Here is a 23,748-nt window from a genome sequence, read left to right on the forward strand (position 1 = left end):
GAGTTCATGATCTGAGCCATAGTCAGCTCCTGGTCTTGTTTTTGCTGAGTGTATAGAGCTTCTCCATCTTTGGCTGCAAATAATATAATCAATCTGATTTCAGTTAGGACCATCTGGTGATGTCCATGAATTTTGTCTCTTAATTTTCATTTATGCTGTTACTTTGATAGCTTCACTTTGAAAATTTTATAGCCATAATGTGCAGGTGACTATCTTGTAAAGTTTATAAACAAACCAAGTATTTTTGATAATATTTAAACATTATTTCACAAATAACTCTGGTTTTGGTGTGGGTCTTATGGAATAGTTCATTCAACGATTTATTCTTTTTTTCTAAAAGAAAAAATATTCATGACTCATGAAGATTGATAGAGTAAATCATAATAATGAATTTTCCTTTAAACCCACTCCAGCACTCTTGCCTGGAAAATCCCACGGACGGAGGAGCCCCATGGGGTCGCTAAGAGTCCGAAACGACTGAGCGCCTTCACTTTCACTTTTCGCTTGCATGCATTGGAGAAGGAAATGGCAACCCACTCCAATGTTCTTGCCTGGAGAATCCCAGGGACGGGGGAGCCTCATGGGCTGCCGTCTATGGGGTCGCACAGAGTCGGACATGACTGAAGCGACTTAGCAGCAGCAGCAGCATGTTTTATAAAATTAACATTGCTATTTTCTACAATCTATCTAAATCTTTTGAACTGAAGATTGGAAAGGACCAGTTAGTAAATATTTTAGATTTTATGGTCTTTGCTTCAACTATTCAACTCTGTTTGTGAAGAGATTTGTGGCCGTATTCTGACAGAATTTCAGTTGTGGACACTGAAATGTAAATTTCATTTAATTTTCACATGAGATGAAATAGTTCTCCTCTTCTGACTTTTTCCAGCCATTTAAACATATGAAAACTAGTTCACAAAATCATGTGATGAGTCAGCTTTTGTCCATGGCCCTTGTTCCAAGTTATTTATCAGAATATAATTGCAGCACAAAACATTAATGCATCTAACTTTATCAAAGTGAGGAATGTGACTACAACGGATTTGTCAGACTTTGCCTGCATTATTAAAGGTAATTAGGTATTTCATATTGTTTTACAGATATGCTAAAGGCTACCCACCTTACTCTCCATACATAGGAAGTTCACCCACTTTTTGTCATCTCCTTCATGAAAAAGTACCATTTTGCTGCTTAAGACTAGACAAGGTAAGCACTTCAGACTGTTATTTTCTGTAAAAATAAAATGATGGCATCATGTAGTTGCATGCATTTAAATAATTTTGTACAATTTCTTGATTGAAATATGTTTATAGAGTATTATATTTCAAATGTAAATGTAATACATAAGGTGGTGAATTTTACTTTTTTTAACTGCACTAATGATTACCCCTGGAGAAGGCAATGGCACCCCACTCCAGTAGTCTTGCCTGGAAAATCCCATGGACAGAGGAGCCTGGTAAGCTGCAGTCCATGGGGTCACTAAGAGTTGGACACAACTGAGCGACTTCACTTTCACTTTTCACTTCCATGCATTGGAGAAGGAAATGGCAACCCACTCCAGTGTTCTTGCCTGGAGAATCCCAGGGATGGGGCAGCCTGGTGGGCTGCCGTCTATGGGGTCGCACAGAGTTGGAGACGACTGAAATGACTTAGCAGCAGCAGCAATGATTACCCCAGTGCTTTACCCTCCACTGATGTACTTGAGGAGTTGATCAGTCATGTTTTTAAAAGGAAAACAAAGGTGTCAGGGCCACAAGCCAGAGTCCTCCCCAGATCACTTTGGCCAAATAAGCCCTATGTATTTTACTAGGCATTTTTGCCTCAGATCTCAAAGTGGAATTGCTTGATGTGATGCAAGTTAGGTAGTATATGTATTGTTCACAAAGATTCATTATCTATTAGACTGGAAGCATCTTGTTTAATGACTCCTTCTCTGAAGATTTTATACTGTTTTTGGTTCCTGGCTGGATGTTCAGGAGAAATCATCCAAAACAGAAACATTGTAAGAAAGTGGGCATTTTTATCTCTTTCACAGCATGGCCATTGGACATGACCTGTGTAAGAATTTATTTTCCTAAAGAATAAGAAAGCACATAAAAAGGACACTGTGCAACTCTCCACCTCCCAGAAATTAAAACATGCTACTAATTCTAACCAGAAATTTCTTCTTTTATTCTAAATTTTGGAGTTACCTGGTATGAAAATCCCAGCTCTATGCTTATAGGTTTTACAATTTGGAGAGATAACTTTATCATTAAATTTCAATTTCCATCTCTCTGTGTGTGTTTAGTCATTCAGCGCTCCTTTGATGGCTCACACAGTAGCAAATCCTCCTGCAATGCAGGAGACCTGGGTTCGATCCCTGGGTTGGGAAGATCCCCAGAGGAGGGTATGGTAACCCACTTCAATATTCTTGCTTGGAGAATCCCGTGGACACAGGAGTCTGGCTGGCTGCAGATCGTGGGGTCATAAAGAATCAGACACGACTGAGTGACTTACCACAAGCAGGGAGCCCAGGAGAGCTCAGTCAGTAGATCATCATACTTTTAATCTGAGGGTCCAGGGTTCAAGTCACTGTTTGGGCAAGGCTGACCTTTTGGGCTTCCCTGGCTCTCATTCTGTAAAGGATTGACCCGTAATACAGGAGAGGTGAGTTCAATCCTTGGGTCGAGAAGATCCCCTGGAGAAGGAAACCAACTCCAGTCTTCTTGCCTGGAGAATTCCATGGACAGAGGAGCCTGGCAGGCTACAGTCCATTGAGTCCTAAGAGTTCAACATGACTTAGTGACTAAACTACCAAGCAGGGAACCTGATGCAAGAAAAAGCTAGGCTTTTAGAGGTGAGTCTCGCTGAAGGAGAAATGGAGACTTTCAAAGCCAAAAGATGATAATCTGTCTCTAAGAAGGAGAAGTTTCCGGTTGTTGTTGATTAGTCTATGACCTCTTAGATTATCCATTCTTTAGGTGGCATCAGTCTGGTTGGTGCCATTTCTTAGAAGGAATGGAGTACCACAGTAGTCAACAAAAGAATCCAAAATGTAGTACTTGGATACAATCTCAAAAATGACAGAATAATCTCTGTTCATTTCCAAGGCAAACTATTCAATATCACAGTAATCTATGCCCCAACCAGTAATGCTGAAGAAGCTGAAGTTGAATTGTTCTATGAAGACTTACAAGAACTTCTAGAACTAACACCCATAAAAGATGTCCTTTTCATCATAGGGAACTGGAATGAAAAAGTAGGAAGTCAAGAAATACCTGGAGTAACAGGCAAATTTGGCCTTGAGTACAGAATGAACCAGGGCAAAGACTAATAGAGTTTTGCCAAGAGAATGCACTGGTCATAGCAAACACCCTCTTCCATCAACACAAGAGAAGACTCTACACATGGACATCACCAGATGGTCAATATTGAAATCAAATTGATTATATTCTTTACAGCCAAAGATGAAGACGCTCTATACATTGAACAAAAACAAGACTAGGAGCTGACTGTGGCTCAGATCATGAACTCATTATTGCCAAATTCAGACTTAAATTGAAGAAAGTAGGGAAAACCACTAGACTATTCAGGTATGACCTAAATCAAGTTCTTTGCGATTATACAGTAGAAGAGAGAGATAGATTCAAGGGATTAAATCTAATAGACAGACTGATTGAAGAACTATGGATGGAGGTTTATGACATTGTGCAGGAGGCAGTAATCAAGAACATCCTTAAGAAAAAGAATTGGAAAAAGGCAAGATAGTTATCTGAGGAGGCCTTACAAATAGAAAAGAGAAGAGAAAGGCAAAGGAGAAAAGGAAGATATACCCATTTGAAATCAGAGTTCCAAAGAATAGAAAGGAGAGATAAGAAAGCCTTCCTCAGTGATCAATGCAAAGAAATAGAGGAAAACAACAGAATGGGAAAGACTAGAGATCTCTTCAAGAAAATTAGAGATGCCAAGGGAATATTTCATGCAAAGATGGGCACAATAAAGGACAGAAATGGTACGGACCTAACAGAAACAGAAGATATTAAGAAAAGATGGCAAGGACGCACAGAAGAACTTTACAAAAAAGATCTTCACGATCCAGATAATCATGATGGCATGATTGCTCACCTAGAGTCAGACATCTGGAATGCGAAGTCAAGTGGGCCTTAGAAAGCATCACTATGAACAAAGCTAGTGGAGGTGATGGAATTCCAGTTGAGCAATTTCAAATCCTGAAAGATGATGCTATGAAAGTGCTGCACTCAATATGCCAACAAATGCAGAAAACTCAGCAGGGCCACAGGACTGGAAAAGGTCAGTTTTCATTCGAATCCCAAAGAAGGGCAATGCTAAAGAATGCTCAAATGACCGCACATTTGCACTCATCTCACATGCTAGCAAAGTAATGCTCAAAATTCTCCAAGCCAGGCTTCAATAGCACTTAATCCATGAACTTCCAGATGTTCAAGGGGATTTACAAAAGGCAGACGAACCAGAGATCAAATTGCCAACATCCACTGGATCATCGATAAAGCAAAAGAGTTCCAGAAAAATATCTACTTCTGCTTTATTGACTATGCCAAAGCCTTTGAGTGTGTGGATCACAACAAACTGTGGAAAATTCTGGAAGAGATCGGAATACCAGACCACCTAACCTGCCTCTTGAGAAATCTGTATGCAGAACCGGAAGCAACAGTTAGAACTGGACGTGGAACAACAGACTGGTTCCAAATCGGGAAACGAGTACATCAAGGCTGTATATTGTCACCCTGCTTATTTAACTTATATGCAGAGTACATCATGAGAAATGCTGGGTTGGTTGAAACACAAGCTGGCATCAAGATGGCCAGGAGAAATATCAGTAACCTCAGATATGCAGATGATACCACCCTTATGACAGTGAGGAAGAACTAAAGAGCTTCTTGATGAAAATGAAAGAGGAGAGTAAAAATCTGGCTTAAAGCTCAAAATTCAGAAAACTAAGATCATGGCATCTGGTTCCATCACTTCATGGCAGATAGATGGGAAAACAGTGGAAACAGTGGCAAATTTTATTTTGGGAGCCTCTGAAATCACTGCAGATGGTGACTGCAGCCATGAAATTAAAAGACTCTTGCTCCATGTAAGAAATGTTATGACCAACCTAGATAGCATATTAAAAAGCAGAGACATTACTTTGCCAACAAAGGTCCATCTAGTCAAAGCTATGGTTTTTCCCGTAATCATGTATGGATGTGAGAGTTGGACTATAAAGAAAGCTTGAGTGCTGAAGAATTGATGCTATTGAATTGTGGTGTTGGAGAAGACTCTTGAGAGTCCCTTGGACAGCAAGGAGATCCAACCAGGCCATCCTAAAGGAGATCAGTCCTGAATATTCATTGGAAAGACCAATGCTGAAGCTGAAACTCCATTACTTTGGCCACCTGATGGGAAGAACTGACTCATTTGTAAAGACCTTGATGTTGGGAAAGAGTGAAGGCCGGAGGAGAAAGGGTACACAGAGTATGAGATGGTTGGATGACATCACCTGCTCAATGGACATGAGTTTGAATAAACCCTGGGAGTTGGTGATGGACAGGGAGGCGTGTCATGCTGCAGTACATGGGGCCACAAAGCGTCGGACACAACTGAGCTACTGAACTGAACTGAACTGAGTCTGGTTGGAGGTGATAGTCTGTTCTGCAAATGAGTGCCCACTTTGCGATTAGAGGGTGGGGTTAGGCAGCCAACCCTGCTGCATCTATGGAGTCTCTGAGCAAGGATTTTGTTGCCCAGTGTGCTTTACATGAGCATCAGCAGGCTCCTTCCTGGACAAGGTTTATCAAAAATAAATTCCACATTATACCCTTGTGTTATTTTTTTCTTGCTAATTATGCTGCTTCTAAATTTACTAAAGTAGTTCTTTTTCCTCACTTGAGCTCATAAAAATGAAGCACTTAATAATCTCAGCCCCAACCTGGTACCTTCTCCTTTCATGATCTCTTTGTAAAGGACCTAAATTTATGTGGCCTCAGATCCTGTTTATACTTAACAGTTCTCCAATGGTACTTCCAGTGGGGACCTGCTGTCCCTCTCCTTTATCATTTCCTGTGCTCTGTTCTTTCTTATGCCTTAATTCTTCCTTCTGGATTGATCTTTCCACTTTCATGATTACAACTTTAGAAATCCTGCTAATGAAATCCTATAGTGATAAATTCTTTCCATTTCAGTTTTCTGGATATGTCCTTATTTTGTCCTCCTTCCTAAAGACTAGTTTGGCTGGGTGTCCAATTCCAGGTTCTGAGTTTGTTTTTTCTGTTTTGTTTTCCCTTTAAACATGTTAGGATTTTTTCACTGCCTTCTGTCCTGCACACTGCTGGTGAGAAGTCAGCCGTCATTCTAATTTGTGTTTCTTGTAGGTACAGTTCTTTTCTCTATGGCTGCTTTTAAGGTCTTCTTCTTGTCTTGACTGTCCTGCAGTATGACAATGTGTATAACCCTGGATTTATCTTTATTTATTTGGATTAGGATTCATTGGGTTTCCAGAACCTGGTGGTTTGCATGCTTCATGAATTCTAGAAAAGCCTTAGTCAATCTGTACGTGAATAGTGATTCTCATCTTTTTTTCCAGACATTCTGTTTAAATGTGTATTAGACACTGTCTTCTCACACATCTTAATTTTTTCCATACTACTTTCTCTCTTCTCCCTGTATTCTGAATAATTACTTCAACCCAATCATGCAGTTGATCCCTTCAGATGAACAAAATGTGCAATTTAAATCATTTTTTTGAATGTCTGTTTAAAGTTGTGATGCCTTTTAATTCCAGACTAGAGTAATTTGCATTTTAATTCCAGACTAGAGTAATTTGTAATTTTTTAAATATCTACCTGAATATTTCCAATATCCTCTTGTTCTCTTCTATTTCCTTAAATGTAGTAAACATGCTTATTTTCTATTCTGAATCTAGTAACAAGGAAGTCTGTAATATTTGTGAGTCTAATTCTGTTGCTTATTGATTCTGCTGACTTGAGGTACCTTGTTCCCAAAAAATGATTTGCAATTTTTTATTCAGGAATGAAGGCAGAGAATATTCCAGAGTTGATCATGAATCCACAGAGAATCAACTAATCTCACCCCAAATAAAAAGAAACATAAGTAAAGACATAAAGGTTAAAAAGCCAGAATGCTAAAGCAGTTCTCCAGGCAGACAATTTCATTTAAAAGGATCTTGATTTAATAATGCCAAGTCCAGTAAATTCTAGCTCCCTTGGAAGTAGCAAAATACCCTCAGGAAACACATTTTGGTAATGTGTTATTATGTTGTTCTTGTTATTGTTAGTATTAGTATTTTACTTTTGGATATTTACATCATTATCTTGCCAGCTCAGGTACACTTTTAGACAATTACAGATTTTTTGTTTGTTTTTTAATGAAAAAAATCCCTTTTAATATCTATCCTTTTGGTATTCAGTTCTTGGAATGTTGCAGGGTTACTTAATTATAATGTTACTCTGTTTCTGGAAATGAAAGTCAGAGGTAGATTACTTTTCCAGCTTTCATGAATTATGATTGACAAATAAAAAGTATGTATATTTGAGGTATTTAACATGATGCTTTGATATACATATACATTGTGATGATTCTTTAATACTGATTCCCAGATGTCATCTAGTGGCAAGTTCCTCTTTGCAGCAGAATGTGTATACACACATACCACTGCCTTTTCATTCCCCGATATCAGGCTGCATACCTGGAATTCACTGGTTTTGTCCCTGCACACCTTCAGGCTGGAGAATTAGGCATAGAAAAGTGTAACTATTTCCAAATTGATTAGAAAACAAAGGAGTCACTAGGATGGACTAATTTCACATTTCTTTGTCTCCTAAGTTTTTTCACCCAATTTTAGTGGAGTATAAAAATGGTATTTCTGTGTATAATTTTTCTTCTCTAGAGTTGCCAGCATAACTACTATGAGGACGCAAAAGCCTATGGATTCAAAAATAAGCTAATTATAGTTGCAGCTGAAACAGCTGGAAATGGATTGTATAATTTTATTGTTCCTCTCAGGGCTTATTATAGACCAAAGAAAGAACTTAATCCTGTAATACTGCTATTGGATAACCCGTAAGTATATCTTAAAATACACAAGCAAGACAAAATTTTTTAAATATTTTATCAAAAATAATTTAATTTAGAATTAAATTTAGAATATTTTAAATCAGAAACATTATGGCATATATGGGAGATATATCCTGTACTGTGGTACAAAACAATCACTGAGTATGACTGCGTTTCACAAATACAACTTAAAACATAACAAGAGTACTCTGAGCCTTTTGTTTAAGACTATTTTTGCAAATGGTCATCTCTCTACCAGTGGGAAACATGCCACTGAAATAATTACAGTTATTTTCTTTAAATTAATCAACTAGCCTGGAAAATCTCTGCCAAAAGTGGACAATTTTGTTGTCTTTGTAAAGAACCATTAATTATCAGAGAAGCATATTAATGATCCATTTTATGTCATATCATAACACATCATTACTTCTTATGATTCTTTCACTGTTAAAACATATATCCTGTGACATAACATGAATAGTTTACATTTTACCGTGTTCTTTTGTTTAGAAAATGTTTGATTAATATACCCATGAAAAATGACTACTTAAACATTTCAAGATCCTTAAACAGATATAAATAAACAGCACTGAATGCTGTGGTCAAATCCATTGTATGTGCTAAAATTACAACACTTCTCTCTCTGACTCAAATTAGTAGCAGATGGTCCTTAAATCAATACCATCGTTTAACATCCTCCAATTCTCCTCTTACATTCTAAAGTGATGCAAATTTTGGGATAAGCTAAATGAGGCCAACATCCACTGCCTTGTCTCTGCTTTTAAAATTTATGAAAAGAATTTTCTCAAAACAGAGATAGCTCCCCGATATAACTTCATGACATTATTTATTCTGAATATATGAATATCAAGATTCTCATGGATGCATCTCTTTTTAGCATCAGAATCCCGGCGATAATCAACTCTAAAACTTGAGCACACTTCTAGAGGTTTCAGTTGAAGAACTTTCAGGCCTGATGATTCAATGCTTCTTTGATACCGCTTTGGTTTCTAGGGAAAGGTGATGAAAATTTAGGGCAGGTGTAGGAAAACAAAAACTTAGACCCAATGTTAGATGAAATAAAGCAAATCCTAGCAGGATAAGAGTGGGTTACTGGGTAGCCAGGGTGATAGAGCATGGGACGATCTAACAACAGGAGATGCTCATCCACTGTTTGAACTCAGACGTCTCAGATGCTAGCTCTGTTTACGTATGGGGCAGTGTGTCCACTCCCTTAAAAGTGAATGGGTATTTACAAGCTGATTGACTTAGAGCAGGTGGCTCAGTAGTAAAAAATCTGCCTGGTGGTTGGGGAAGATCCCCTGGAGGAGGAAATGGCAATCCACTCTAGCATTCTTGGCTGGAGAATCCCATGGACAGAGGAGCCTGCAGGGCTACAGTCTATAAGGTCACAAAGAGTGTATGACTAAGCATACATGCTTGCGCAACTCAGGCATGACTTAGAGCATGAGTTCCCATGTCCTATGGCTTGGATTAAAGTGAGTCAACTCAGGCCTCAGAATGCAGAGAAGCAGAGAGGAAGAGGCTTGAAAAAAAAAGTAGAACTGTACCTACAGCATCCCTGTGTAAAGTAATCGGTAAAAATTATTCTTTCACCTTCTTTATATTATTTCAAGGTATAATTCCTGGTCCTGATGTATAAAACTCCTAATTGGGTTCTGGGACCCAAATTCAATGTGTGTGTGTGTGTGTGTGTGAGGGTTTTTCCACACCTCTAATAACCGGTTCTCCAGACTCCAGCTCAGTCTGAGAACTGATACTCTCTACCCAGAAATAGCATTAGCTTCCCAGGTTGAAGTTTCAGTTCTACAAAATTTCCCCACCCCCACTTCAGAAGTCAATCACAAGCCAGGTTATCACCCTATAACTGATCAGCTGTAGACTAAAAAAGACCCTAATGCTGGGAAAGACTGGGGGCAGGAGGAGAAAGGGGTGGCAGAGGATGAGATGATTGGATAACATCACCAACTCAATGGACATGAGTTTCAACAAACTCTGGGAGATAATGAAGGACAGGGAGCCTGGAGTGCTGCAGTCCATGGGATCACAAATAGTTGGACACAACTCAGCGACTGAACAACAACAATAGACTGGACGTTTCAATGACCCCCTCCATGAACTTTGATGCCAGTTGCAAGTCCAGGTTGATACCTGTACTTCTGACAGACTGGCTGTAACTCAGAGGTTTCCACCAACACCTACTCAGGGTCAAGTTATTTGGTAGAGCAGATCACAGAATTCAGATAAACATTTTACTGACTTGATTGCCAGCTTATTATAAAGGCATATAACTAGGAAAAACTGGTGGAAGAGATGCACAAGGCAAGATATGGGGAAAGAGCATCACTGTCACCAAATCTCTACCTGTTCACCAGCTTTGAACTGTGTCTTCTGGGGTTTTTAATAGAAGATTCATTACATAGGCACAGTTGACTAAATCATTGGTCAATCTCTTGCCCCTACCCCTTCCTCAAAAATCAGGAGGTGGGACTGAAGCTTCCACTCTTTATTCAGGCTGGTTTCCCTGGCAAACAGCCTCGTCCTTAGCTACATTCCAAATGGCACCTCGTTAACATAAACCCAGTTGTTTTGGAAAGAGGCTTGTTATGAAGAACAAGACACGCATTTCATCTTCATGTCTCTGAAGTGATTTCAGGAGGGTAAGAGATCAAATATTATTAACAGAAAATGCTCCCACGACTCTTGTCATTCAGGAAATTCCGAGGGTTTGGGGAGTTGTGAGCTAGAAAATGTGGTGAAGACCAAAGACATGTGAGGAATCTGAATGCGAATGCCAAATACACATTCCTTATAAATCACAGTATTGTACTTTGCAAAAGAGTCAGTCTCACCAAATTTGGCAATGGGGTTTACTTTTGTCCTTTTCCGTATCTAGTTTCCCTAAACAATCTTATTTCAGAATCACTAATCCCATTTTATCCCAGTGAGCAGGTGGCAGGAGTTAGGATTTCATAACCTGTGTATCTTGTGTAGACTTTGGAATTGCCATGGCTAAATCGTTCCCTTTCTGTTGGGTTTTGAATTAACAAATTACCAAAATGCTCAATTTCTGCATTATTGATTGATTTGTATGATAGAATTATAAAATCAAGCGATTGTGTCCACAGTCTTAATTCTTGAATCTGATCAATCATTAATCAAAAAATCTGAAAATTCTGTTTCTCTTAGTTACTGGAAAGCTGGTCAGTAATTCAATATAAGTATACATGTAGCTTTTATCAGAGATTATTTTACCTAAATAAGACCATAGTGAACATTTAATAAAATTAATAATCTTTATCACTACCTTTGTTCATTATAGTCATAATTGCTGAGCGTTTACTATATGGCAGTCATCCCAGTAGATACTTAGCCTTTATTTCATGTTTTATTTCCATAAAAAATATATCCATGTCATATAGCATGATTTATCCTCAGAAAGATGTACCAAGCAGCTTAAGATCTCAAAGCTTACAAATTGCAATAACATTTAAACAAATTGGTCTGTGCGACTTGATTACACCACTGTCTCTTATTTCATGGAAAGGAGGAACAAGCCAAAGAAGTTATATGACTTTTTCCAAGGTCGATTCTAGGATTAGAACCTTCTCTGCGGTTCATAGCTCATTGTTCTTTAAACCAAGTGATCTTACTTTAGTTACAGGTTTTTGACATATGCAAAAATACATTGTTTATTATCTGTCAAACAAGAATATTTTAACTTTAGGTTATTTTGCATTTAAGTATTTTTCTTTGCTTTCCTAAGGACCTACAGTTTGAAACCCAAGTATTCACATGACATCTGTTAAATGATTTTAGTGTCTGACTTTTTTTCAAAGAGTTGGGATGAAAGTGCTGTCTGTAAAATTGACCAGCATCCTGTGTATTTCCCAAAAGTGGTGTCGAACAATTTTATTTGTTGTTCTCTCTTCCTTTGATTGAGAATGAGGAAACAAGAACTAACACCAGTAAATAATGTTCCAGGAAGTTTTATGCAATCCTCTTTTTTAAAAAACAATGAAATTGTTTTAAAAAACTTGTTTCTCTGCTGTGGCTAGTATTTTTTAATCTCGCCTACAGTATTATAAAGAAATATGATGCTTTCTTCTTTAAAATATTTTTGGGCTATAAGAATTTACACAATAATAATTACACACACTTCTACAATGACTAGTTAGTTTAGTGGGATTTGAGTTCATTTTAAATGAATGTGAGCATTGTTAAAAATAATGTCAATACATGGCTACTTAGGAGATTTAGTGGAAAAAAACAGTTAATTAAATGTAAAAAACAGATGCCACAAGAGGGGGGGTTCATGTTTGGGAATGCATGTAAGAATTAAAGATTTTAAAATTTAAAAAATAAAAAACTAAAATTAAAAAAATAAAAAAAATTAAAAAAAAATGTAAATTAAATTTATGATATTCACATACAAAATACGTCAAAGTAAATGTTCATAATGTTTCGAAATAAAACACCTTCTGCATTTCATATGCTAATCTTGCACTGGATACTGGTTCATCAGAACTGGTCTCAGTTCTGATTGCTTGGCCATCTGTTCTATTCTGCTGTGGCACCATACTGATTTTAAACATTTTGATTACTGCTTCAACCTTAAAGGTCATCTAGTCATCTGACGATACCATTTCATATGAGAGATGGAAAAGTGAGTCAAAAAACTTCAGAATATATTACCCAAAGCTAAGCTGATTTAAAGTACAAGATTCAGGCTCATCTTCTTAACTTTTACATCTTGTTTAAAGTATCCCTTTACTAAATCAATCTTCTTTGCACATATAGGTACAAGTAGGCTCCAGTTCAGCTTATTTCAAAAGTAATGGTAAACTGTCTGATATATCAGGGTCCTTATTAAAAACATTCAAGTCTTAGACTCACACAGATCTGAAATAAGATCTGACTGACCCTCTTGATAGGCTGTGTGTTACCGAATATCTGAAAGCCTCAATTTTTTCATGTGTAAAATGAGAACATTTATCTTATTTTGCAATTAGATAAAATAATGTATATGGAGCACTAGTAGAGTATCTGACTCATGAAAGCCAGTCCAGAAATGTAGTTTTCCTACTTGTGCCAATCAACAACAGGACATTGTCACTATTCAAACTAATGGGTAAGTTTCTGTGAAAACCCAATTTACAACAACAACAACAACAACAAAAAAGGAAATGTATTTCAAGTTGTTGAAATTAAAATACTACTTCATTTTTCAGGAAGAAATAAGCTTAAAAGTGGCATTGTGAAATGCTAACAAAATAAACTGTCTCATACATTCATTTCTTGAATTTGAAATTTAAAAAATGAGTTTATTATAGTGTTAGTTGCTCAACCGTGTTCAACTCTTTGCAGCCCAAGGGACTGTTGCCCTCCAGGCTTCTCTGACCATGGGATTCTCCAGGCAAGAATACTTGAGTGGGTTTCCATTCCCTTCTCCAAGGGATCTTCCTTATACAGGAATTGAACCCAAGTCTCCTGAACTGTAGGCAGATTCTTTACCATCTGAGCCACCAGGGAAGCCCACAAGTTTATTATAATTATTAGTTAAATGGGGATCTTCAACTTGAAAATCCATGAAATTTCATGAAACTTTTCATTTCCTACAATTAACTGGTGAATTCATAGTTGTGTATAATCACAATTTTTGTAATGAAAGTCTCTGTAAAGATATTTAGACTCATAAATAGTCATCTTTATTAACTGAATTACAGATAAGACTGATTAATGATGTGCTCATTTTTTCTTTAGTAAGCAGTTTAGTGCCATAAAGACCTTTGCCAGTTTACTTAAATGTGTCAGCATAGTACATACAAATGTATGATTGATATATTCCTTATATTTCAGGTGTCCTTTCAAGCCATCTTTATCAGTAGAAGGAGTGGGTGGATCTATTTACTATACAAGTCAAATTTTGCAAAGTATGACTTCACCAGTGGCTCAAGTGGTAAAGAATCCACCTGTAATGCAGGAGGTAGAGGAATCAGAGTTCAGTCACTGGGTTGGGAAGATACCCTGGAGGAGGAAATGGCAACCCATTCCAGTTTTCTTGTCTGGAAAATCCCATGGACAGAGGAGCCTGGTGGGCTGCAGTCCATAGAGTCGCAAAGAGTCAGACAGGACTTAGTGACTGATCACTCGTGCACATGGCATACTAGACTCCCAACATTAGATATACTTCATCAGAATTATATATTTACCAAGTTTCAAATGACTTGCCTTGCCTTGTAACATTGCTGAATTCATGAAAGGATGAAGCGTGCTACCATAATACAGATGTTAATTTCTAAAGATGTGAAAGATTGCTTGTGCATTGTATAATAAATGCATGTTTGTGGCAGCGTGGCATGTCTGTAAGATTCACAAGTTTCCTAACAACAGGCAGTAATTTTGATGTTTAAGTACTTTGAATGATTTCTACTCAACAGAGCAACAAAATACAAAGGCCAGATCTTCAGTTTTAAGTCTAATAGAAGGTTTGGCATAACATAAAGACTTACGTTGTTCCTTGTGACTCCAGTACTTCTCATCACATGGAAAACTTTTTGGTATCTTTATTAAGTTGAATTATTTGATAACATCAAGTACTGTTCTAAGTCTTTGGAAGACAGATATATTACAGTGGACAAATGGTCAGAGAAGATAGTGTAAACAATGGAAAGATCTGGATTTTTTAAATTAGGAGATTATTTCACACAGGGTATAGCTGTGCAATTAATAACAAGGAATTATGAACATAATTCTGCTATGTAAGTTATTGAGCTATTCATTTTATCTGACTGGAACTATGTAAAAGCAAAGAGAGATAAAATAATGACCCCCCTCAAATGACACATTCAAAAGGATCTTTCAAAATGCCACGGAACCTCAGTGTTGTCCCAGTCTGTGTCACTCGAATCCTAATATCTTCTTCCATAATCACAAGGCAGGCAGGAAGCATAGAAGGTCTGAAATGAACAGTGTGAATACCCATTCTAATTGTAAGAAGCAGCACCCAGAAAGAGAAGAATTGGCAGGCACTAGCCAAGACCACTACTGGGAGTATATATGATTGTATTTGTGAAACCAACCTACACCATGAGCTTTAAAAATATTTGTATCCTGTGATTCACTAGTGGGAAAACTTCTATGCATGTTTTGGGGCAAATGATAAAACCAAATACTAGGAAAAAAGTCACCAGAAAAAGTCCAGAGCAATAATTTTTATAATAACAAGACATTAGAAATAGCTTGTCACTCCAGGGATTAATAGCATAAAAGTGAAAATAACTTAGAAACTGAATAATTGAGGCTTTTTAAAAAATGAACTGTGGTACATTTATAATATGTAGTAATATGGAACCACTTAAAATCCTAGGAAGTCATTTTAGGAATGATGGTGGAAATGTCATCAACAGTGAGATTCTTCAGATGTTTTATTTTAATGATTCACTGTACTAAATATTATTTTTCTTTAAAGTGAAGAGAGATGAGATTGATCAACAGGAAGAAATGAATCAGGGAGGAGAGACTTCTGGCTGGGATGCTGTTGGGGCTGGTCTCCCCTTTGCCTAGAAGTGCCCTTTCCTCCCCCTTTACTGGTCATCTTCTACTCATCCTTCAACATCCAAATTAAATATTTCCTCTATTCTGTCTTCCAAATGCAACCCATTCCTTATTTTTCAGCACATTCTATAATTTTGTGTTTTTACATATGTGTTCCAAAAGCTCTATTTCTTGTAGTAGAAGCTAACAAGATATATATATTTTTTTGCATACATCTTAGTATACCAAAATGTCTATTATGAAAAACTTTTGGATTCAGAGATGCTGCGTGAATAGATGCATGAAAGAATGGATAACTTTATAAAATGAATACAATGGATTAGGTAATTTCTAAGGAAGCTTCCAGGTTTATGAGTCTTTCCCCAAATGTGCATAAAGAGTAAAGATTTCAGTTGTAATACAATTTGCTCAACAGTGCATATTGAGAAAATCAGTAGTGTAAAAGGTGAAATGCTTTCATTTTAATTCTGTATTATATATATATATATATTGCATGGGTACAAATACTATATTTATTTACTCATAGGCTGATATATTAAGGGACATGTGGTGATTCTCTATATCTCTCAGAGAAAATTACTCTAGAGAGACACACTAATTTAGTTTCTTATATTTTATATCATCAAAAAAATCACTAATTTCCCATTTTACAAGACTTTCTCAGGATGAATCATTTCAAACTCATTGAAAATATTTTTTACTCATAAACGAAGAGTATCAATTTGGTGTTTTTGTAGAATACTGCCATAATGTTTCTGATTTAGAAAGCAGAAATGCAACATTTTTTTTAATTAGTGCATTGTATTATTCATAACAAGTAAAAGTGACATTTTAAAATTAATGTTGAGAAAAGGCACTTGAAAATTAATCTTGTCAATGGCATTTAGTATTGGAAGTGAGAACTGAGTCAGCTTACTTCCTTCCCTAGAAGTGCTGCCACTGTTGTGACACTGTGTTTCATTTTGTAACCCATGTGCTACTTAGGCCAGACATGCATTTTCTGGATGCCATCTGTTGGTTTCCAATGGTTTACTACATGGTGGGCTCTATTGACAAGTAGGTGACAAAATCTTTGGCACCCTCACCAGTGTGGTGTCCTGTGCTTGTCATGTGCTGTGCCCCGGTGTTGCATGTTGAGTGTAACTTGCCCTTTCAGTGTTGTAAATATGATGTATATTGCATGTGGAGCTTATGTTCCTGTGTTACACACCTTGCATACAAACTTCCTAAGCAGTAATCTGTTGTTAAATTGAGCAGATCTTGTTGCATGTCAGTCTTGTTCCATTTCTAAACCACTTCGGTTTTGTGTCATCTACAGCAGTAAGATTTCTAACTGTTAACATTGTGCTAGAGAGAACCTAGAACTTCAGCATTGCGCTGCATTGGTATCATTACCGTTACTTTTGGAAAACTTTAAAATAATTTGGAATGCTCATTTTTAAGTCAAATTTTTTAATTGGAGCATTTCCTTAGTTTATTCTTAGAACATATTAGAGTCTGTAATTTCTAATAATTTGTTAATTAAAGGTCAAATGTGTGTGATGCTTCAGCTTTAAAATACAAATTCCTTTCTATGCATGAACATGACATGGTAACAAATACTAAAATTAAAAGATCATAAAACTAATATGCTTATAAAATGTGTTAATCTTCCATTCTAAAAAAAAAAAATCAGCCAGAGCATTGCAAATAATATGCTGGAAGTTATCCACTGAGAACTCCCGTGTTTACATTTCGTCTTGTAGATGTTAAAAAAACAAAGGTTTGTAACTTTGAGAGTGTTTATTGACTGTGGGTACATTAATGGCCAAACAGGTTAACACACATTTAGTCTCCATTCTACATGAATATGCCTGGGTTTCCTTGGTGGCTCCGTGGTAAAGAATCCACCTGCCAATGCAAGAGATGCAGTTTCGATCCCTGGGTCAAGAAGACCCTCTGGAGTAGGAAATGGCCATCCACTCCAGTCCTCTTGCCTGGAGAATCCCGTGGACAGAGGAGCCTGGCAGACTATTTTCCACGAAGTCGTAAGAGAGTTGGAAACAACTTAGCAACTGAACAGCTACATTAATATAATTTACATTACTGTTGTCATAATGCTAACCAACTAATTAAAATACAGAGGTACTAAAACTACTATTTGAATCCATGAAAGTGAAATCAACCCATATTTTATCATTAGTAATGTTTCTTTGATGTGATATTAATAGCATTCTATTAAAATTCATTAGGACATTATATTTAGAAGATACAAAATAAACCTCTCATCCATCTTTTCTGATGTAAACTATAAAATGAATTCTCCCTTTATAAAAGTATTAATGGAGAGGAAAGGAAGAATGGGAAGGATCAAATTCCTAGGATTAGAGGTGAAAAAGGATTGACTACAAGTCACCAATTTTTGAAACTGGGTAATTGGTACAGGAGATTCACTATAGTATTCTCTTCTGCTAATGTTTGAAGTTTTCCTTAAACATAAATGATGAGCAAACAAAATCTATGAATGAGTTAAAACGCTCTCACAAACATTCCTTTATATTTATACCTTCACATTCTGGTTCTCCTCAAAAAGAAAGTCTTAGAGAAGGGTAGAAAGAGAGGCGTTCCCAACTAGATTATCTGTAACTTTTTCAACCATATTGACTTTTTTCTTGTGCCGCCATCTGGTGGCCAAACTGTGTAAAGCACTCATGCTTAATTAAAAACAGTCTTTGTAGATAAGATAGTGGGAAGAAATTGTGATACACACAGAATTATAAAAACAAAGTGGTAGTCTACCAAAAAGATAATAAAATACAATTCTAAATGAATACAAATAAGCTAAAGTTAAAACATGAAGAATAAAATTTCTTTGTGATTCAGAAATGTGATTCAGAAATGCCACTCTAAATTTATATAGATCCTATAAATTTCTTTAGATTTAAACTCATATTCAATGATAATTACTAAAATCATTTGCCAGTGTTATGTGTAAACTACAACAGCCAGTATTTTCAGTATGGCATTAACTGTTATGTACAGGTTTTACTAGCAAGTAACTGTTTAGTACAAATATTCTCATAGTGACATTTTTTGTCAAGTCTCAACTTCCTTGATTTATTGATGATGAAATATTCATTTTTATTACAACTTCTGGGTACCATTTTTTTATTAAGGTTACCTTCTATTAATTAACTTTTCCTTTTCCTATATAGACAATTTGTTTAATGGGGGAAATAAAGATCGTAAGAGCTGAAACATGAAAAAGTGAATTAACCCTATAATAATAGTGTGCGAAGTCATAAGATTTAGCATCGTTTTTATGGTCCCCAAGGGATCATATTTGCTTTCCAACTTCCTTTCCTTTAAAAAGTATTTTAATAGATGTAAGAATAATTAGAAACTTCCTAGATAAAAAGAACACCTTTAGTAAAGTATTCCTGGAAATTTAAACTTGGTCATCATATTGATTAGATGTTATGGTCCTGGCCCCTCTCGCCATAGGAAATTTATTTGGGATAACATTCTGTTTCCACAGTTTTAGCCATAAAATCCCTGCTATAGAACACTGTGCCTGATTCAAGCAAAATATTTTTTTCTGGGCTATTCCGGGAATCTTGGACTCAAAGCTTTGGTAATACTTTCTCGCCGTTTAACAGAGTAGGAAATCTTGCCTCTTGCCTTCCTGTAAGAGGGAAGTAATCCCCTCTAATGTGAGACGGCTAATTCAAGGGATCATGCAGTTTGAGACGATCTTTAGGAGAATTAACTGTTCCTTTTAAGAATCTAAAAGGAGCTACTGCTCTTTGAGTTTTACACTTTTTACTTTAAATTGGAAGATGTAGAAATCAGTTAGCCCAATTTTTCTTATTTGTCTTCAGTCAACTCTGAACCTAGAATACCCTTGCATTCACTCAAGTATAATCTCCCTTCTCCAATTCAGTGCTGTTTGAAATTTGTGTGAAGCAGAGGCAATGAAAAATGGTTTTCTTGTTTCAGCTTTTACTATAACATTGTTTTTAAATTCAATGTTAGGTAAATTTTTTATCACTGATATGGGAGATGACTGACTCAATAGGAATCTATGTCTTAGTTTAGCAATTGTTTCCTGCAACCAACAAATTTAATTCATTTAATCACTTGCTCAAAAAATATCTAAAAGGTAGGCTTGAAAGCAAATGATATTTATATGTTTTACATGTTTTTGGCTGTGTAGAACCAATCTATAAGACATAGCTTCACATAGATAAATAGACATTTAAAAATAAATATCTCTAATAAATATATTTCCTTGTTAGGCTTGCTCATCTAAATTAATATATGTTCATTTTTATTCTTACCAGAAGTGCCTCAGAGATTTTAAAAAAATGCAAATACCGTTTTTAAAAATAATATGCTAACTGTAAAAACAAAGTTCTAACATGCTCTCATTCTGTTTAATTGCAAAATTGGTGTTTTCAGGCTTTATTTATAAAATTCATAAATATTATTAAAGAAAGATCCTTAATGCATATGCTTTGAAATTATTGAGATCTAATGAAGCATGAAGAACCCCCAAATGCAATTTATTTAATATCTCTGGAGAATATTGTATTAGTTCCCATGACATCTATCAGTGTCCACTCTGTGCAAGCCACCTATGACAGTAACCTCTATGCCTATAAGCGTGGGGGAGTAGGTAGGTGAGTTTCAGCACCATCCTAACACTGAGATATATTGAACGTTCACTTTTCTGTGTTGATTTTTATCAAAGCCTAGATGACTTACTCAGGTGTGGAGTGACTTTTGCTGCCAACATGGTGGTCGTGGACAAAGAAAGTACCATGAGTGCCGAGGAAGACTACATGGCGGACGCCAAAACCATCGTCAACGTGCAGACCCTGTTCAGGTAAACGTCTGGACAGCCCGCCCCTTCCGCGGACTTACTGCTAACCACCTGTGAAAGGCCTGACTCTGTCTCTAAGGAATGCACATGAGGCGCAAACTGAAGTTATGTTTATTCATTCGATCATAAAACAGATATGATTTAGGACCTAATGTGTGACTGGTCGTATGTGAAATTTAATTTTTAACACAAGGTCAGCAATTCTTTTAAAAGTAAAAAGAGTAATACATCTGTTTTCTTATATAGTTTAACTAACAGATTCTAAAAAATTGTGTGCGGTAGCAGTCATGATTTTTTTTTTCATGTTGTGCGTGTTCTGATTTTGCCTTTATGCCTAGCAGTGGCCGAAGGTATGCATTTACATACTGAGTAACCAGGAATAAAAGATTTCAAGGCTCATTTACCCATGTCAGGAGCTAAGTCATAAGCTTATCTTCACTGTTTTACTGCCTTTTGTTAATTCAGCCCACCCAGATAGAAATTCCTGTTATGGAAATCTTTGGTTAAGAATGAGCAAAAAGTTCATGCTGTGAGCAAAATCAAAAGCACTAGTAGGGACTTTCCTGGCAGTCTAGTGGTTAAGGCTTCACCTTCCAATGCAGGGGTTGCAGGTTCAATCTCTGTATTATAGCAAATTCAATAAAGACTTTTTAAATGGTTCATAAAAAAAAAAGAAAAAAAAGAGTCAATTTACCTCTAAAAAGAGTCACCAGTAAATTGAGACATCTGCATCACTTGGAATGATTCTTTTTAAAATCATTTAACATTTAAATATCTAAAACATCATTATTTCAGTTTTATGAATTTTGCAGAAGTCTAAAGGAAGTATCTGAGCTACCAAATTAAGAAAATAAATAAAACAATCTAAACTTGATTTTTTTCTCTCCTCCCTTCATATCTTCATATTATAGCAGAACATCTATTGAGGGTAGTTATCTATTTACCATTTGAGGCCAGAACTCAGGAGAGTGGAGATTTGTGTCTCACTTAGGTTGACTATTTATTACATGATCTTAGGTAAATTACTTTCCTTCTCTAAATCTTTATGTCTTAATCATAAGGTTATTGGAGATATAACAACATATACCTGCCTGGTCATTTTCAGGTTCCCAATAAATGTTGTGCTCAGCTGTGTACAACTTTTTGTGACTGCTTGGACTGTAGCCCACTGGGCTCCTCTCTCCTTGGAACTTTACAAGGCAAGAATACTGGAGTGGGTTGTCATTTTCTTTCCTGGGGATCTTCCCCACCCAGGGATCAAACCTGTGTCTCTTGCATCTCCTACATTGGCAGGCAGATTCTTTACCACTGCGCCATCTGGGGAGCCCTAGTCAATGTTGTGCGTGCTGTGCTAAGTCGTTTCACTCATGTCTGACTCGGCAACCTTTTGGACCGTAGCCCTCCAGGGTCCACTCTCTATGGGGATTCTCCAGGCAAGAATACTGGAGTGGGTTGCCATGCCCTCCTCCAGTGGATTTTCCTCCATGAATGTTAGCTACTGTAATTATTAACCATATGATTATCACCTCCCTGGGGCAGCGTGGAAAAGCTGTGGACCTTGGAACAATATAGCAACAAAGTTCATCTGACATCTATCCCAGAAGTTCCTGCAGAAAATTACTAAATGTGACTTTGAGTGTATTTCTTAACCTCACTGAAATTCAGTTTCCCTCATCTATAAAATGCATGTGGAGAATAATTCACTCTTCTTGCAGTATCAGTGTGAAGACAGGAAATCAGGTATGTAAAGAATCTCTCCAGCACCTGGAAAATCTGCTATGCACTTGCCTAGAACCTCCTCCTGTTCAGAAGGAGTAATACATTATCTAAAGTCACTGTAATGGGGTGGATCATTTAGAATATAGCTCACTAGTCACTGAGCTATGTAAGTAGTACATTTAAAAGTAGCATAACACATGCTTAAAATATGACATATTATATATAAGCATTTTTTTTCTCTCTAGAGAATGAAAAAGGAAATACAAGGTAGAAAATCAATGCAGAAGGATGAGATTTATAGTCAGTGAATAAAGTCATCATAGTGTTTTATTCCATGCTTGGCAAAAGCTAATTATAGTTTTAGCAGGAGAGGGTCCTGGGTCTTTAATTAAGCATGCCATTTTAATTTTCAACTTACTGTGAGTTTATTTGTATTATAGTAAAATTTCTACTGATTTGATATATGCTCTGAATGAATTATTTTTATGTTAAGAGAATAATAAATCCCCATTTTAGTGAGAGATGCAAAGTCTCGAATTAATCATTTAAAATAAACCAGAATACCTAAGGGCAGATACGCATGTGCTTTCTGATGGTGGCAAGTCTGCCTGGCCTGAGTACCTGGTGGAGAAGGGCCACCTCTTAAAAGGATGGATGGAGAGCAGATGTGTGCCTTTGGATCTTTTTGCTATTAAAAGTTACCTATCTTCTGCAAGATATTTTAGAAATTATGCAATTTGTATAGTGCAAAAACATATCTAGAGTGAATAGTTTCAAACAGAAATTTGAGAAGCACTATTAAACACCCAGATTCTGCTCTTCTCTTTCCTCTGTTCGTAAAGGCATTATTATTTATCTAAGTACTAAACAGTGTTTTTCAGGAAAAAAAATATTCTAGACCGATAGATGTAGAAAAAAGATTTATGGTTACCAAAGGGGACAAGGGGAGGAGGGATAAATTAGGGGATTGGGATTAACATATACACACCACTATACATGGGGGGCTTCCCCAGTGTCTCAGCAGTAGTGAATCCGCTTGCCAATGCAGAAGACATGGCAGACTCAGGTTCAATCCCGGGTCAGGAAGATCCCCTGGAGGAGGGAATGGCAATCCACTCCAGTATTCTTTCCTGAAGAATTCCATGGGCAGGGTAGCCTGATGGGCTGCAGTCCATGCGGTCCCAAAGAGTCAAACACAACTGAGCATGCGCGCAAGGCAACTACTATATATAAAATAAACAACCTCTAAGGGGAAAGAACTTGAAAAACAATAGGTATGTATGTATGTATAACTGAATCACTGTGTTGTACACCTGAAACTAATGCAACATTGTAAATCAGCTATAATTTTTAAAAATTACGGTAATACTTAAATAAACTTTAAAGAAATCTAGGAGGCTTTTGGATGGAGTAATTCATCCGTTAATTAGGCATGCTAAACTAGGCTAGTCTTACATAATAAAAGAACCAAATATCAGTATGTCCCTACGGTATATATAACACCATTT

General features: G+C 36.6%; 1 protein-coding gene across 5 annotated transcripts in view; it reads left to right on the forward strand.

Moving 5' to 3' along the window:
* Nucleotides 1-23,748, forward strand: part of KCNT2 (potassium sodium-activated channel subfamily T member 2) — a 445,066-nt gene that overhangs the window by 339,249 nt on the left and 82,069 nt on the right. For 3 of the 5 annotated variants that reach the window (XR_011247634.1, XM_069545285.1, XM_069545286.1), the window contains exons 18-20: nt 1,101-1,206; nt 7,913-8,085; nt 20,390-20,524. Coding sequence is in view for 4 of the 5 variants with exons in the window: in XM_069545285.1 (XP_069401386.1) it covers nt 1,101-1,206; nt 7,913-8,085; nt 20,390-20,524 (414 nt within the window). In the remaining variant the exon portion in view is untranslated. Of the gene's footprint in view, nt 1-1,100; nt 1,207-7,912; nt 8,086-16,641; nt 16,714-20,389; nt 20,525-23,748 lie in introns of all 5 variants that reach the window. The other 2 variants (XM_069545283.1, XM_069545284.1) reach the window with 1 other exon arrangement.

The sequence above is a fragment of the Ovis canadensis genome, chromosome 12, assembly GCF_042477335.2.
Source record: "Ovis canadensis isolate MfBH-ARS-UI-01 breed Bighorn chromosome 12, ARS-UI_OviCan_v2, whole genome shotgun sequence".
NCBI classification, from domain to species: domain Eukaryota; kingdom Metazoa; phylum Chordata; class Mammalia; order Artiodactyla; family Bovidae; genus Ovis; species Ovis canadensis.